Source organism: Schistocerca americana, chromosome 1 (genome assembly GCF_021461395.2).
Source record: "Schistocerca americana isolate TAMUIC-IGC-003095 chromosome 1, iqSchAmer2.1, whole genome shotgun sequence".
NCBI lineage: Eukaryota > Metazoa > Arthropoda > Insecta > Orthoptera > Acrididae > Schistocerca > Schistocerca americana.
This window is the reverse complement of record NC_060119.1, coordinates 149,094,468-149,107,790: the sequence shown is the minus strand read 5'-3', so window position 1 is coordinate 149,107,790 and position 13,323 is coordinate 149,094,468. Positions and strand designations below refer to the sequence as shown.

The following is a 13,323-nucleotide window of genomic DNA, read 5'->3' as shown; positions in this document are numbered from 1 at the left end:
GTGATCTACAAGCTAAGCTGTAATCACTGTGCTGCATTCTATGTAGGCGTGATAACCAACAAGCTGTCTGTCTGCATGAATGGCCACTGACAAAATGTGGCCAAGAAACAAGTGAACCAGCCTGTTGCTGAACACACTGCCAAACATGATATCCTTCATTTCAATGACTGCTTCACAGCCTGTGCCATATGGATGCTTCCCACCAACACCAGCTTTTCTCAATTGCACATGTGGGAACTTTCCCTGCAGTAAATCCTACGTTCCCGTAACCTTCCTGGCCTCGGCCTTCGTTAGCCACTGTCCTCACCCACCCAGCCCCTTCACTGTTCCCATCCCAGCACTACACAGCCATCATTCCACCACAACACCCAGTCTTTTTATTTTTCTCCTTTTCCACTACTTCCCCCTACCCCTCCTCCCCATCTCTCCCCTGCTGTCTGTCTAATCTGCAGCACTTCACTGTCTGCCACCCCCTCCCCCATACTATCATCCCTCCCCCTTCCCGCCCCAACCTCGTCCTTACCCCCACCTAGTTGCCACTCCCATCATGCACTGGTGCTACTGCTCACAGTGTGGTTTCAGTTGCCTGAGACTGCAGTCATATGTGTGTGAGTTGCGTTTGTGTGAGTGTGTGTGCGTGGGGGGGGGGGGGGGGGCGGGGGAGATGCATATTTGTGTCTATTGTTGGCGATGGCCTTAGTGCCTGAAAGCTATAATTGTGCGAGTCTTTTTGTTACGCCTATCTGTGACTCAGAACTCAGAATCTCCGGTGTATGGTGAGTAGCAACTTTCCTTCTCATAATATTGTTATATTCCATCCTGGATTTTCCATTGTGTGAAATTTGTCTATTCACTGTTAAATATCTCAAATTCCTGTAGCTGTATACTTCACAAAAAACAATGAGTGGAATTAGAGGTGTGCACCTCACATGGTTTTATAGTGTTGTTTAAAATTGCAGTCTTGACTTCAAATAAACTTCAGAAGAATTTAAAATATCAGATTTTGAAATACTTTGTGTGTTGATATACAGGGTGGTCAGAAACAGTCTGAAAAGTTTGTAAGGGTGTTGCAGGATAGATTGTGCTAAGAAAAAAATTAAGGGAAAAAATTCAGTACATTGTGCCATTTCCGAGTTAATTAGCATTGATATTAGCCAGTCAGGTAACTGTTGTTGTTGTGGTCTTCAGTCCTGAGACTGGTTTGATGCAGCTCTCCATGCTACTCTATCCTGTGCAAGCTTCTTCATCTCCCAGTACCTACTCCAGCCTACCGTATTTACTCGAATCTAAGCCGCACTTTTTTTCCGGTTTTTGTAATCCAAAAAACCGCCTGCGGCTTAGAATCGAGTGCAAAGTAAACAGAAGTTCTGTAAAATGTTGGTAGGTGCCGCCACAGCCAACTTCTGCCGTCGAATATATGTAGCGCTACATAGGCATGCTTTGCAGGCACAAAGATAAATACTGGCGCTAAAACCTCTGTGTCAGTAAATAAATTAAAAAAAAGGTAGAAGACGAGCTTTTTTCTCCGCCCCGAGTTTCGGCCACTACATTTTCATACATTATCCAACGAAGTAAATACAAATTCCGTATTGTTCATCTTCGGCTGTAGCAGCCTTTCAATGTACTATGAAAATCCGACTGGCAAGACTGTTTGGGATGTAGGTCAATATGGCCAACTCTACGTTCTGAATTTTTTCCTACCTGTGAGAAGAGATGTTTGCTAATAGGAACTTTTATGAATTGTGAATCACATGCAGTATTCTCTTCACCATAAGAATAATACGAATATAAACATTTTGCCACGTACTCTTTCGTGTTTGCTGCTATCTCATTTAAATCCTGTCTGCCTAATAAACCACGAAACTAGAGTGAGACAACGGCAAACGCGGAAGAAAAACATATCATGCCATGTTTATATTCGTATTATTCTAACGCCGAATAGTGATACAGTCAGGAATGAAGCATGACAACTGACTAGATTTTTAAATCTAAGATGACTCTAGTTTCTGTGCAGAATGTAATGTACTGAAGTGGGTCTGCAAAGATTTTCAAACGGGGAAAAATTTTCGCTAAACTCTCCTTCACAACATCTTCTGTCACACGCAGTCTGTTATTTGGTTCTTGTTGATCATTATCAAAGAAAGCAGCAGTGTAACAACAAATAGCAGTCTCTTGCCATTGTTTCGCTAATGAGACGATTCCACTTTTTTTTTTTTTTTAAATTGGAAGCGGCGGTAGTGCGCACAAAAGCAAGCCATGCCGCAAGCGGCGACAGGTCGTAAACACTCATTATCAGAATGCGACAAACAATGCATGACACAGTACAATAATGCATTTTCAGCTTAGAGTGACGTAAACACCTATAACAATGAGAACAGCACTTATCAGATCAAAGAAAAATAAGCAATCAATTCAAACTAGACGAAGCACGTGAAAAAGGAAGGGTACCCATATAAATACGGACGGAGTGCCTGATTCGTAGCAATGGCTACCTGGTAAAGCTTAACTGCTAAGCTTACGACTCAAACCAAACTACTGTAGCTGTATCATCATTCATTCAACCTAAATTGTGTCTCATATTACAATGGACCAACTTTGTTTCGATTTGGAGGTGTGGCCTAAAACTTTTCTCTCCCCTTGAATTTAGAGTCTCAAATTTCAGGTGCGGCTTAGATTCGGGAAATTTTTTTTTCCGTGATTTCGAGTCTCATTTTTCAGGTGCGGCTTAGATTCGAGTAAATACGGTACATCCTTCTGAATCTGCTTAGTGTATTCATCTCTTGGTCTCCCTCTACAATTTTCGCCCTCCACGCTGCCCTCCAGTACGAAATTGGTGATCCCTTGATGCCTCAGAACATGTCCTACCAACCGATCCCTTCTTCTGGTCAAAGCACAAAAAATTCAGGCAGCATGCCAAGTACATTTCTGTTCAGCCTTTTAATTGGGTTTGGATCCATACTACCATCCTATGTCCAATTTTTGGCTCCCTATCTTGTTTGAGCTTAGGATACCAAACAGAGAACACATTGAGTTACACAATCTCTAGCGGCCCACTTGAATATGCATGTGCAACTGCCTGATTGGCTAACTCCAATGCTAATAAACTTGAGAGTGGCATAATGTATTTAATATTTTTTAACAATCATATCTCAGCGCAACCTACCCTGGAATTCCCTTAAAACTTTTCAGACTAATTTTGACCACCCTGTAGATATCTGCTTGATGAGGCATTCTGTGCCTCGTATCTATTGTTTTGCATTCAGTAAATAAGTATTGTGTTGGGGATCTGTTACAGTTAGATTAACTTTTGTCGCTTTCAGTTACCGCTAGTTGGTTGGTTGGTTGGTTGGTTGGTTGGTTGATGTGGGGAAGGAGTCCAAACAGCAGGGTCATTGGTACCATTGGATTAAGGAAGGAAGATGGCATGCCCTTTCAAAGGAATCATCTTGGGATTTGCCTGAAATGATTTAGGGAAATCACAGAATACTTAAATCAGGATAACCAGCCATGGATTTGAACCACTGTCCTTTTGAATGCAAGTCCACTGTGCCACCTCACTCGGTGTTAGTGCTAGTGTGACAGAAGATGCTCAAATGACCACTGTCATACATTTTTCTTAAATGTCATATCAATTTTTTGTACTACTTTCATGAAACCATGAGACTCTTCGTCATTTATTTCTCCTCTTCGTGATGATGTATTAGGATTTACAATGCATTTATATTTTCTTTGATATTCATTTGAAATACCTAGAATGTTGGAAGGAGTCAGTTTGGCACTATTGTCATTTCTCTTCTGGTTATATGTAAACAACCCAACAGTGAAGTGGTACATCTTGGTATGTGCACTTTCCAGCATGCCACAGTTTATAGTGTGCCAATCAGGTCGTATTCTTTTTTCGATGAAAAACATTTTCAAACACGTTTTGTCAACATGGATTTCTATATCAAGAAATTTGTGATTGAGGGGGAATTAGTCGAGAAAGATTCAGATGCAGATCTACTTCAATCTTCTCCCATCCATCACAGCTGGCTGAGTAGAGTGTCTCTTCAAAGACAGTCAGGAAGGATCGAACTGAGTGGGTGCTTGCCAATTTTTTATCTTCTGAAAGATGTGAATGTGCTAAAGGAGAGAGGAAGTCCCACTTGCCAACAAGTAGGTGACTCTGTCATCGGTGTTATTTTTGACGAAGCAGTGCTTTGTCTCATGAAGAAATACATAGAATCAAATGTTCAAAAAGCACTAAAAAATAATGATTGGACCGTGTCACTTGAGGAACCAGAAAAAATGATATCTGTTACATTGCTCATGGATCATTTGTACAAAACATAAGTCTGTGGATGATTTTTGGCTGCATTCATGGGTGTGCACCTTAATCAAAGATGTTATGCTGAGAGACTAATTTCAGAAGCTTCTCAGATTTCCCCATTTTGATGAAAAATCAACCCGAGCTGACTGCCTGCCAGTCAGCAAATTCTCTCTTTTATCTGTCATTTGGGGAAAGTTCATGGAAAATAGTATAGATTCCTATCACCCTGCCAAAATATAACCATAGACAAGCAACTATTACGAAGCAAAACAAAGTGCAGGTTCACTCAGTTCATGCCCGACAGATATGGTCTTTGTTGTGCACTGCTGCCAGAGTGTTATGACACAGAATATATGTAATGCTTTCCCATAACTCGGAAAAGAGGAAATACATAAAGAGAAGCAATCACTTGGAGAGTACATCATTCTGTGTCTCATGGAGCTATTTCTAAATCAAGGAAAAAACTTGACGCCAGACAATTTCATCACACCTCTTCAACTTGCTGAGAAGCTCAGATAAAACAAAACTTCATTAGTTTGTACAGTGAACAGGATCTGTCACGAAAACTCTGATGAGGTAAAGAAGCCAAATTATGCAGAAATGTGCACCACCACCATCCTGCACCAAACTAGCAACATGGGCTGCATCATGATGCTCACCAACTGCTTGTTAAGTGGCAGTAAACAATGAAGGAAAGAAGGAAACTTAAAAACTATAACATTCTTCAGTGCAACAGAGAATGGAATGGACATGGTTCATCAGATGGCTTGTAAAAGTACTGCAAAGGTTGTATGTAGGATATGATTGCATACAAAATCAAAATGTAATGAACAAGAAAATGGAAAGGGAGTACTTCCTACTTCAGCTGACAAGTGAACTCGAGGGCCCAGAGGAAAAGAGCAGGATCTGGAAAATAAAAGAGGAACCATATCAGTGTCTGCAAAGGCAACAAGACCATTAACAACTGTGTGAAGTATGGAAAACCATTGTGCAGAATATGTGCATGTAAAACAAAAATGATCTTCACCATGTCTGTCGAGCATTTCTAAAAAAAAAAAAAAAAAAAAAAAAAAAAAAAAAAAAAAAAAAAAAACATGTGTAGAACACACAATAGTATAATAAATGCATCTAGAAGGCTCTGCAAATAATTAATATATGAAACTTTCCAGTTTAGGAAACTTGTTGCAGTGATAAATAGGCAAGATATTTGTTGTTGAATTAAGTAAGTAATATATTAATTATGCTAAATAATTATTGTTACAACCTGAAAAAGGGATGAACATATTCTAAAATAAAGTTTACTAAACTCTTGCTAATCCAGCCATTCCTTGCATGTATGAGTGCCTGATTAGTGGAAGTGTGTATTATCATTTCGACAACTAAAAATTTTGGGCACATTTCATAGTTAGTTATACTACTGTATATGTACACCAAGGATTAAGTTTTCTATGGATTTAACAAAGTACAATGCCTATGTGTTAACACTGAATTTATGACACACACTGGATGTCGAACTCCAACTGCCTGAGCATGCTAGCCAAAGATGCTTTTACGTTCTTTTTCGCCTAACTGCTACACAGCTGCTACAAAATTTCACTAGAATACAAAATGAAAATACTTTTTGATTCCACTCCCATGTCAGCCTGTTGCATAAGGTTTGAAATGAGAAATAAGTAAATAAGTCTTTACTTCATACAGACTGGTGGAAATTTTTTTGCTCAAGTACAATACGGTGTATTATTCACATGACAGCAGTCTGTGGGCACACTGAAGTTCTACATCCAGGTAACAGAGTGGCCACAGATAGATTTACAATGATTCTCTTCATAAAATCTCTCTCTCTCTCTCTCTCTCTCTCTCTCTCTCTCTCTCTCTCTCTCTCTCTCAGTGTGTGTGTGTGTGTTTTAAGACTGGATTTTTTATTTTATTTATTGTTTTGAAGGGGAGGGGAGAGGTAGTCCAAAAATTGTACATCTAGGAGGACAATAAAAACTGATGTGAAAATGCGTTTTGATTGTTTTTAATATAGCTTTAAAGAGAAATTTAGTAATGTCAAACAATAGGTTTTCATTTGGCTACTTTGTGGTTTCAGGCTATACGTGATAATATGGCAGATGTCTCAGCCAAAGATGGAAGTCAGGAGAGGTTTGTGAACCTCACTGCATGTCTTGTTGGTATCTTTTTACTTTCAACAATACCAGAAGGCTGGTAAGTTTAGGCAGTGCAATTTGCAAATTTCCTCTCACAGTGTAAACCTGTAATTGTTTTGCATGACTTTGAACTTTTTTCATTTACATGCTCCAGACATTATCTTTTCATTTGTATCCTGCTTTGTAACTCATTTATCAAGTAAATTTCCATGAGATAATTTGTAGAATTGTGTTTTCAGGACAAATTATTCAAAGGTCTACCATCAGACATGATATAGCACTGGTATTTTCCAAAATCATTTCTGCATTGGTTCTGAAGATTTTGTTGGGTACATTTGTGGTACTGAAAACAATTTATGAAATTTCTGGCAAGTTTCTACCCACAATAAAGTATGCTCTGTCATATATGATGGTGAAGGGATGCATGAGGAAGCTTTTATGACATGTTAAGTAGAAGGAAAAGGGTACAGGAGACACTTATCAGATTTGTAGACTTCTATATGCAATGTTATTGAATCCTCTTTGGAAGTTTGATTAGGATTAATCATTCCCAGTACCTATGCAAGAAGTGTCAAATTGGAATGCAAAATTGCTGGCTCAGTAGGAGAATGTGAAAGAAATGAATGTACTGCTGCTGCAGTAAGACTCAGTACCACCCTCCAATAACAGATACCTTTATACTTTTCTTAAATTTTGTGTCTGCCAACAAGTAGTCCCCACAAATGTTTTGACAACTGTCATTCCATCAGCGAAAAAAGTTTATGTTTTGTTGCTGATGATTTTTTCCCTTTTTCATTAAGTTTGCTGTTCAGATAGTGTTTCAGTGGCAAAAAAAGAAACTTCTGCAATTGAAAGTAGTATTAGATGTTGACCTCCACCTCAGAGATGGCTACATCAGTACCTCCGTCCATATCGAACCTACTAACCACCAGCAATACCTCCACTTGAACAGTTGCCACCCATTCCGTACCAAGAAGTCCCTTCCGTACAGCCTAGCAACCCATGGTCATCGCATCTGCAGTGATGAGCAGTCCTTCTGTAAATATACTGAGGGTCTCACTGAAGCCTTCACGGACCTTAATTATCCTCCCATCCTTGTACAAAAAAAATCTCCTGTGCCTTATCTTTCCAATCTCCCACCACCTCCCAAAGTCCCACAGTCCAGCCGCAGAGAAGCATTTCCCTTGTAACTCAGTACTATCCGGGACTGTAGCAACTGAATTACATTCTCCGCCAGGGTTTTGATTATCTTTCGTCGTGCCCTAAAATGAGTAGTGTCCTGCCCACTATCCTTCTCACCAATCCTTCTCGCCATCCACCGAACCTACACAATATACTCGTCCATCCTTACACAACCCCTGCTCCCAATCCCTTACCTCATGGCTCATACCCCTGTAATAGAACTAGATGCAAGACCTGTCCCATACATCCTCCTACCACCACCTACTCCAGTCCGGTCACAAACATCACCTATCCCATCAAAGGCGGGGCTACCTGTGAAACCAGTCATGTAATTTGCAAGCTAAGCTGCAACGACTGTGCTGCATTCTATGTAGGCATGACAACCAACAAGCTGTCTGTCTGCATGAATGGCCACCGACTAACTGTGGCCAAAAAACAAGTGGACCACCCTGTTGCTGAACCCGCTGCCAAACATGATACCCCTCATCTCAATGACTGCTTCACAGCTTGTGCCATATGGATCCTTCCCACCAACGCCAGCTTTTCTGAACTGCGCAGGCGGGAACTTTCCCTGCAATACATACTACATTCTCGTAACCCTCCTAGCCTCAACCTTCGTTAGTCACTGTCCTCGCCCATCAAGCCCCCTCCCTGTTCCCATTCCAGCACTACACAGCTGTCATTTCACCGCCACACCCAGTCTTTTAATTTCTTTTTATTTCTCTCCTTCCCACTACTTACCACGTCCCCCCTCCGCACCTTCTCTCATGCCCTTCGTCTAAACTGCAACACTTCACTGTCCGTCACTCCCACCATACTATCCCTCCCCCTCCCTGCCCCAACCTTGTCCTTACCCCCACCCAGTCACCACTCCCATTATGCATTGTTGCTGCTGCTCGCAGTGTAGTTTCAGCTCACTGAGACTGCAGACGTGTGTGTGTGGGGGGGGGGGGGGGGGGGGCGCTCGCGCGCGCATGTCTACTGCTGACAGGGCATTAATGGCCGAAAGCTATGAAGCTATGATTGTGTGATTTTTTTTTATTGTGCCTATCGTGACACAGCATCTCCGCTATATGGAGAACAGCTAATCATCTTCACAACAATTAAAAAAGAAAATTCAGTCCCATAACTCAAAATTAACACATTATCCTGCTGACACCACTAACACCTCAGAATTAGAATTTTACAAAACAGTAGTAGTGAACTTTATCAGTATTTGATTTGATGAAGCTGAGCTTAGTTTACTGAATAAAAGTCTCACACATAACATTGCACCTACACTCAGTGACAAAAACATCAAAGAATTATTACTGATATTTGATGTATGGCCATAAGACCACGCCTAAGGGCATAATTCTTTACCTAACGTTTCATCTTCCAGTGCTGGAGATATCATCCAGAGGCTTTATCAACTCAGAAAGCTGGTAAGACTCAAACAAGCTCAGCAAGTGAAACTACTTACACATATCCATCCATCAGTCGGTTTGTGACATTATCAGACTGCTGCTTGAGATTGTGGAAGACACTGATGTTTGCTATGGGGCTTGTATTCAGGAAGAGTTGGTGCTGTTTGTTTTATTTATTTTGCATCAATATAGATAAACAGTTGCTTGTTTGAGTCTGTAACAGCTTTCTGAGTCATTAAAGCCTCTGATGATGTCTCCAGCACTGGAAGACAAAACATTAGGCAGTGAATTATGCCTTTGACTGTGGCAGATCAATAAATCAAATATCAGCAGTAACACAAATGTCAACCATGAAAGCCTATAACCAAATAATTGTCAGCAGAGAACTGCATGTGACACAGCTCTACTAAGTCCAAGTGAGCAGAATACTGTAAATTCAAAAAGCAAACAAATTATTGAAGAGATCTACGATCAACACACATCTGTCATGAAACTGATTCAAAAGTACTCATTTCCATTAATGATACATTTGCAGACAACAAAGCCCTTGTCGTTAAGGCAGAATAAAGATAACACTGCAGTAGTCATGTATGAAGTGAATTACATCAGCAAAACCTTACAGTTCTTTCTTGAATATAAGATTTAAAAAAAAAAAAAAAAAACTGAAGACTGGTCGAACACCTAAATATCAAGCTCAGCTTAGGAAACTAATTATGAATTCCAATTACATTTTATTAGATGCTAATGCCGAACATAACTTTGTTATGAAGCCCTTACCACCTAAACTAAGATCTCAGCAAAGGAATCATAAACCTCATTGCCCAATATGTCCCATTGTTAATTCAAGGAACATTCTTGCATATTACATGTCTAAGAGGCTTAAAGATATGCATAGCAACTTTTACACATTTGAACACAACTTTTCCATCAGAAATCTCCAAGAACTTATTATTGTAATGACATCACTGATGTGCACATAGATAGTGCCAGATTTGCACACCAGTCATCGTGAACCTGTACACGATATACTTGTCACTGACACTGTTGAAATAATTAACTACATTTTAGTAAAATAAATTAAAAAAGACTGTAAGACAGAGATATATGAATTCATAGAGATATTAGAATTAAGTCTAGTATTCCAGTACATAATAGTTTCTCATTCAACATGAAAATCTATATGCAGCCAAATGATGTAGCGATGGGAAGCAGTCATGCAGGTCTTTTAGCTAACTTTTACATTAACCATTTGGAAAGTAATTGTTCGGGGGAAAATCCCCATTTAAAAGGTAAACTGATTTATTACAAAAGGTGTGCTGACAACAGTAACCATGTTCTGTGGTAAACTAGATGAAATAGAATTGTTAGCAAATCCAAGGAGTAATTTACACTCAAATATCAAATTCACCACTGAGCATCAGACAGACAAGCCTATCAATTTTCTTGATCTTAGAATTAAAAAAGTTGAATCAAAAGCGTACTTTTGAAATTCGTAGAAACCCCACCACCAGAGATGTAATTATAAATAATACACTACTCAACTCAAGTTTTGAATACTATCATAAAATGTAGTCTGTGATACTAGAGGTCTCATTGACCTAGGCACTTGGTGTATTACCCTGTTAGAGCCCACATACTGGACAGTGTTCACTACTAGCATGCTTTGTGGCCATTTCCCAGTCATGTAAACATACTGCTACCACAGCGGCACACCGCAAGCAGTCCAGTATCAATAACGGCTTCATTGAGTTTGTGTTGAGTACTGTAGTAATATGCCACGTAGAGGCATACAACGCTTTGATAGAGCCAGGATAGTGGCTTTCCTTTCAGCAGGTCGTACAAAGCAAGATGCTGCCGATTGGTTACATGTCACTCAAAGTGGTGTATCTAAGGTGTGGAGAAAGTACAGAGAGATGGGAAATGAGAACAATAGACCTGACAGTGGTTGTCCTCTTATAACATCACCATTTCAGGATCATTTCCTCCAGCTGTTCACTTGCACGCGCCCAACATCAGCTGTCAGAAATATTGGAAATTAGTTATCCCGGGCAACGAGGATTCATATCTCGGACCAAAGAATACATAGAAGACTGCATCAAAGTGGTCTTCATTTCAGAAGACCAACAAGAAGTTTTGTGAGCCAACAGAGCTGACACAATTGAAGGATCTGAGCTCTAGCACATTAACATTCAGTCATTGTAAACTGGATTAATGTCAAGTTTGGTGCAAAGGCCAAGATTGGTTTATGACTGGACACTAGATGTGTTAGGGTTTGGAGAAACGCTAGATGACACCAGCAACTCTGATATGTTTAGGAAGTCTATCCATTTGAAGGCGAAAGTTTACTGCTCTAGGCGGCGATAATGATGGGACGACAGACCCCACTAACTTCAACCCACAGCAATTTGATTGGTGCACGATATCTCCAAGAGGTCCTACAAATGATTGTAAGGTCCTACAGACACGAAGTTGGTGACAGCTTCATCCTAGTTGATAACAATGCAAGACCACACCTTACTCTAGCAGTGCCTCGCTATCTTCAAAGATGCAACACCAGTCGAATGCATTGGCCAGCACAGTCCACAGACATGAATGCAATTGAGCATGCATGGAACCTGTTGCAGATGCCATTGCACAGCATTCAAATCCATCTGACAATCTTCAAGACCTCACTGAAACTGCCATTGAGGATTAGGATGTAATACCCCAAGATAAACTTGATGGTCTCATCCTGTGCATGCCTCACAGAATGTAAGAACTCATCTGTGTGCAGGGAGGACATACTCACTACTAAAAGCTGGTAATCATCATCACAAGATAAAGATTTTCCCTATTTTTGCTGTCAAGATTGACACTTATGACAGAGCCCACTTTGTTTTGTCATGATTTTTTGTAACTAACCAAAACTGTTCTTGTTTTCAGATGGAAATATCTTTATTTTGTTAATATGATATTTTATAAATTTCAAAGGGTGTACTACAAGAAGTCATTGTTATAAATTCTCTGATATTCCAAACTTTTGTTGTGATGGGTACTAAACAGCAAAAAATGGCTTATTCAAGTCCATTCTAAACTTGTGCATAAAATTCCTCTTATTTGCGAAAAGTGATGGCTATAAGCCACAAATAATTACCTGCCTATATAATAAAATTAAAGATAGATAATAACCTTCAGTAAATTCACAATCACCAGCAGAAAAGGAAATATTTGTATGCATTCTCTTCCTAGGCACACTCAACCCAGTTGCAAATCATTTTCAAAGGACAGGATTTCAAATAAATTTCTGCAGCTGTAACCATGTGTAACATAACATAATCCTCAGTACCAAAACAACCAGCCAGTTCCTTGAAAAAACAGGAATTTACAATGTTGTGTGGAAAATTGTCCTAGTTTTTATCTTGACCGGACCATCAGAAGCTTTGATGTAAGATACCAGTGAACACATGGACACTTTTAGACTAAAAGATTTGAATAAATCTGCAATAGTCATTCAGATGAATTGTCATGGAAAATCTGTTTCTAACATTAAGGATAATTTACAGGTATTACATACCATTTACAAAGGCAAGAAAATTGACATTTTAGAAGAACTAGAAATATACGAGGTGTCTCTCCCACAGATTGTCAGCCACATTTTATTTGTTATTTTGGCAGATATTTGCAATTTTTTCCTTCCAACATGTAGCTGGAGTCATCCCAAACAAATCCTGCTTATCACATGTCGCGTACAATGCCCAGAACTGACAGAAAGTAACTATTTGTTTCCTCTTACCAGGATGACGATTCTTGTGGAATACTTGGAAAACCAGGAATTATATTTTACCTAGAAATCTCAAAGAATTTCAGGAATTTCACAAAATCTCAGGGGATTCTGCATTTTTACGTAGCACAGGAATTTAATTGTAGGTTTTTTATAAATCACAAATTTTAAAATACTTAATATTCCAAAGTGTGTTAATTATGTGAATGTTATTCCATACAAATTATAAGTGTTTTAAAAACTTCGTTCAAACTGCTGCTGATGGTCAGTACATCTCAACCAAGAGGAAAAAAAACCCCCTCTCTGCTCCCCTCCCCCCCCCCCCCCCCCCTTTCCATGCTCATCCTTAATTTATCAGGGACTTCTTATAATGCCATCTTGCTCCCCATACTTGGAATTCTCAGCGAATTTTTTTTTTTTTTTTTTTCTAAGTTTGAGTAGCCATCCTGCCTCACAAACAAAATGATTTTTAAATAGTGATTTTACATGCCCATCCGATGGACTGGTCCCGGATTA

The 13,323-nt window shown here is 39.6% G+C and overlaps 1 protein-coding gene across 1 annotated transcript in view; it reads left to right on the top strand.

Annotated features, from left to right (window-relative positions):
• Positions 1-13,323, top strand: part of LOC124620854 (RUS family member 1) — a 122,321-nt gene that overhangs the window by 55,666 nt on the left and 53,332 nt on the right. The window contains exon 5 of the mRNA XM_047147098.1: positions 6,402-6,517. Within this exon, the coding sequence (XP_047003054.1) occupies positions 6,402-6,517 (116 nt within the window). The remainder of the gene's footprint in view (positions 1-6,401; positions 6,518-13,323) is intronic.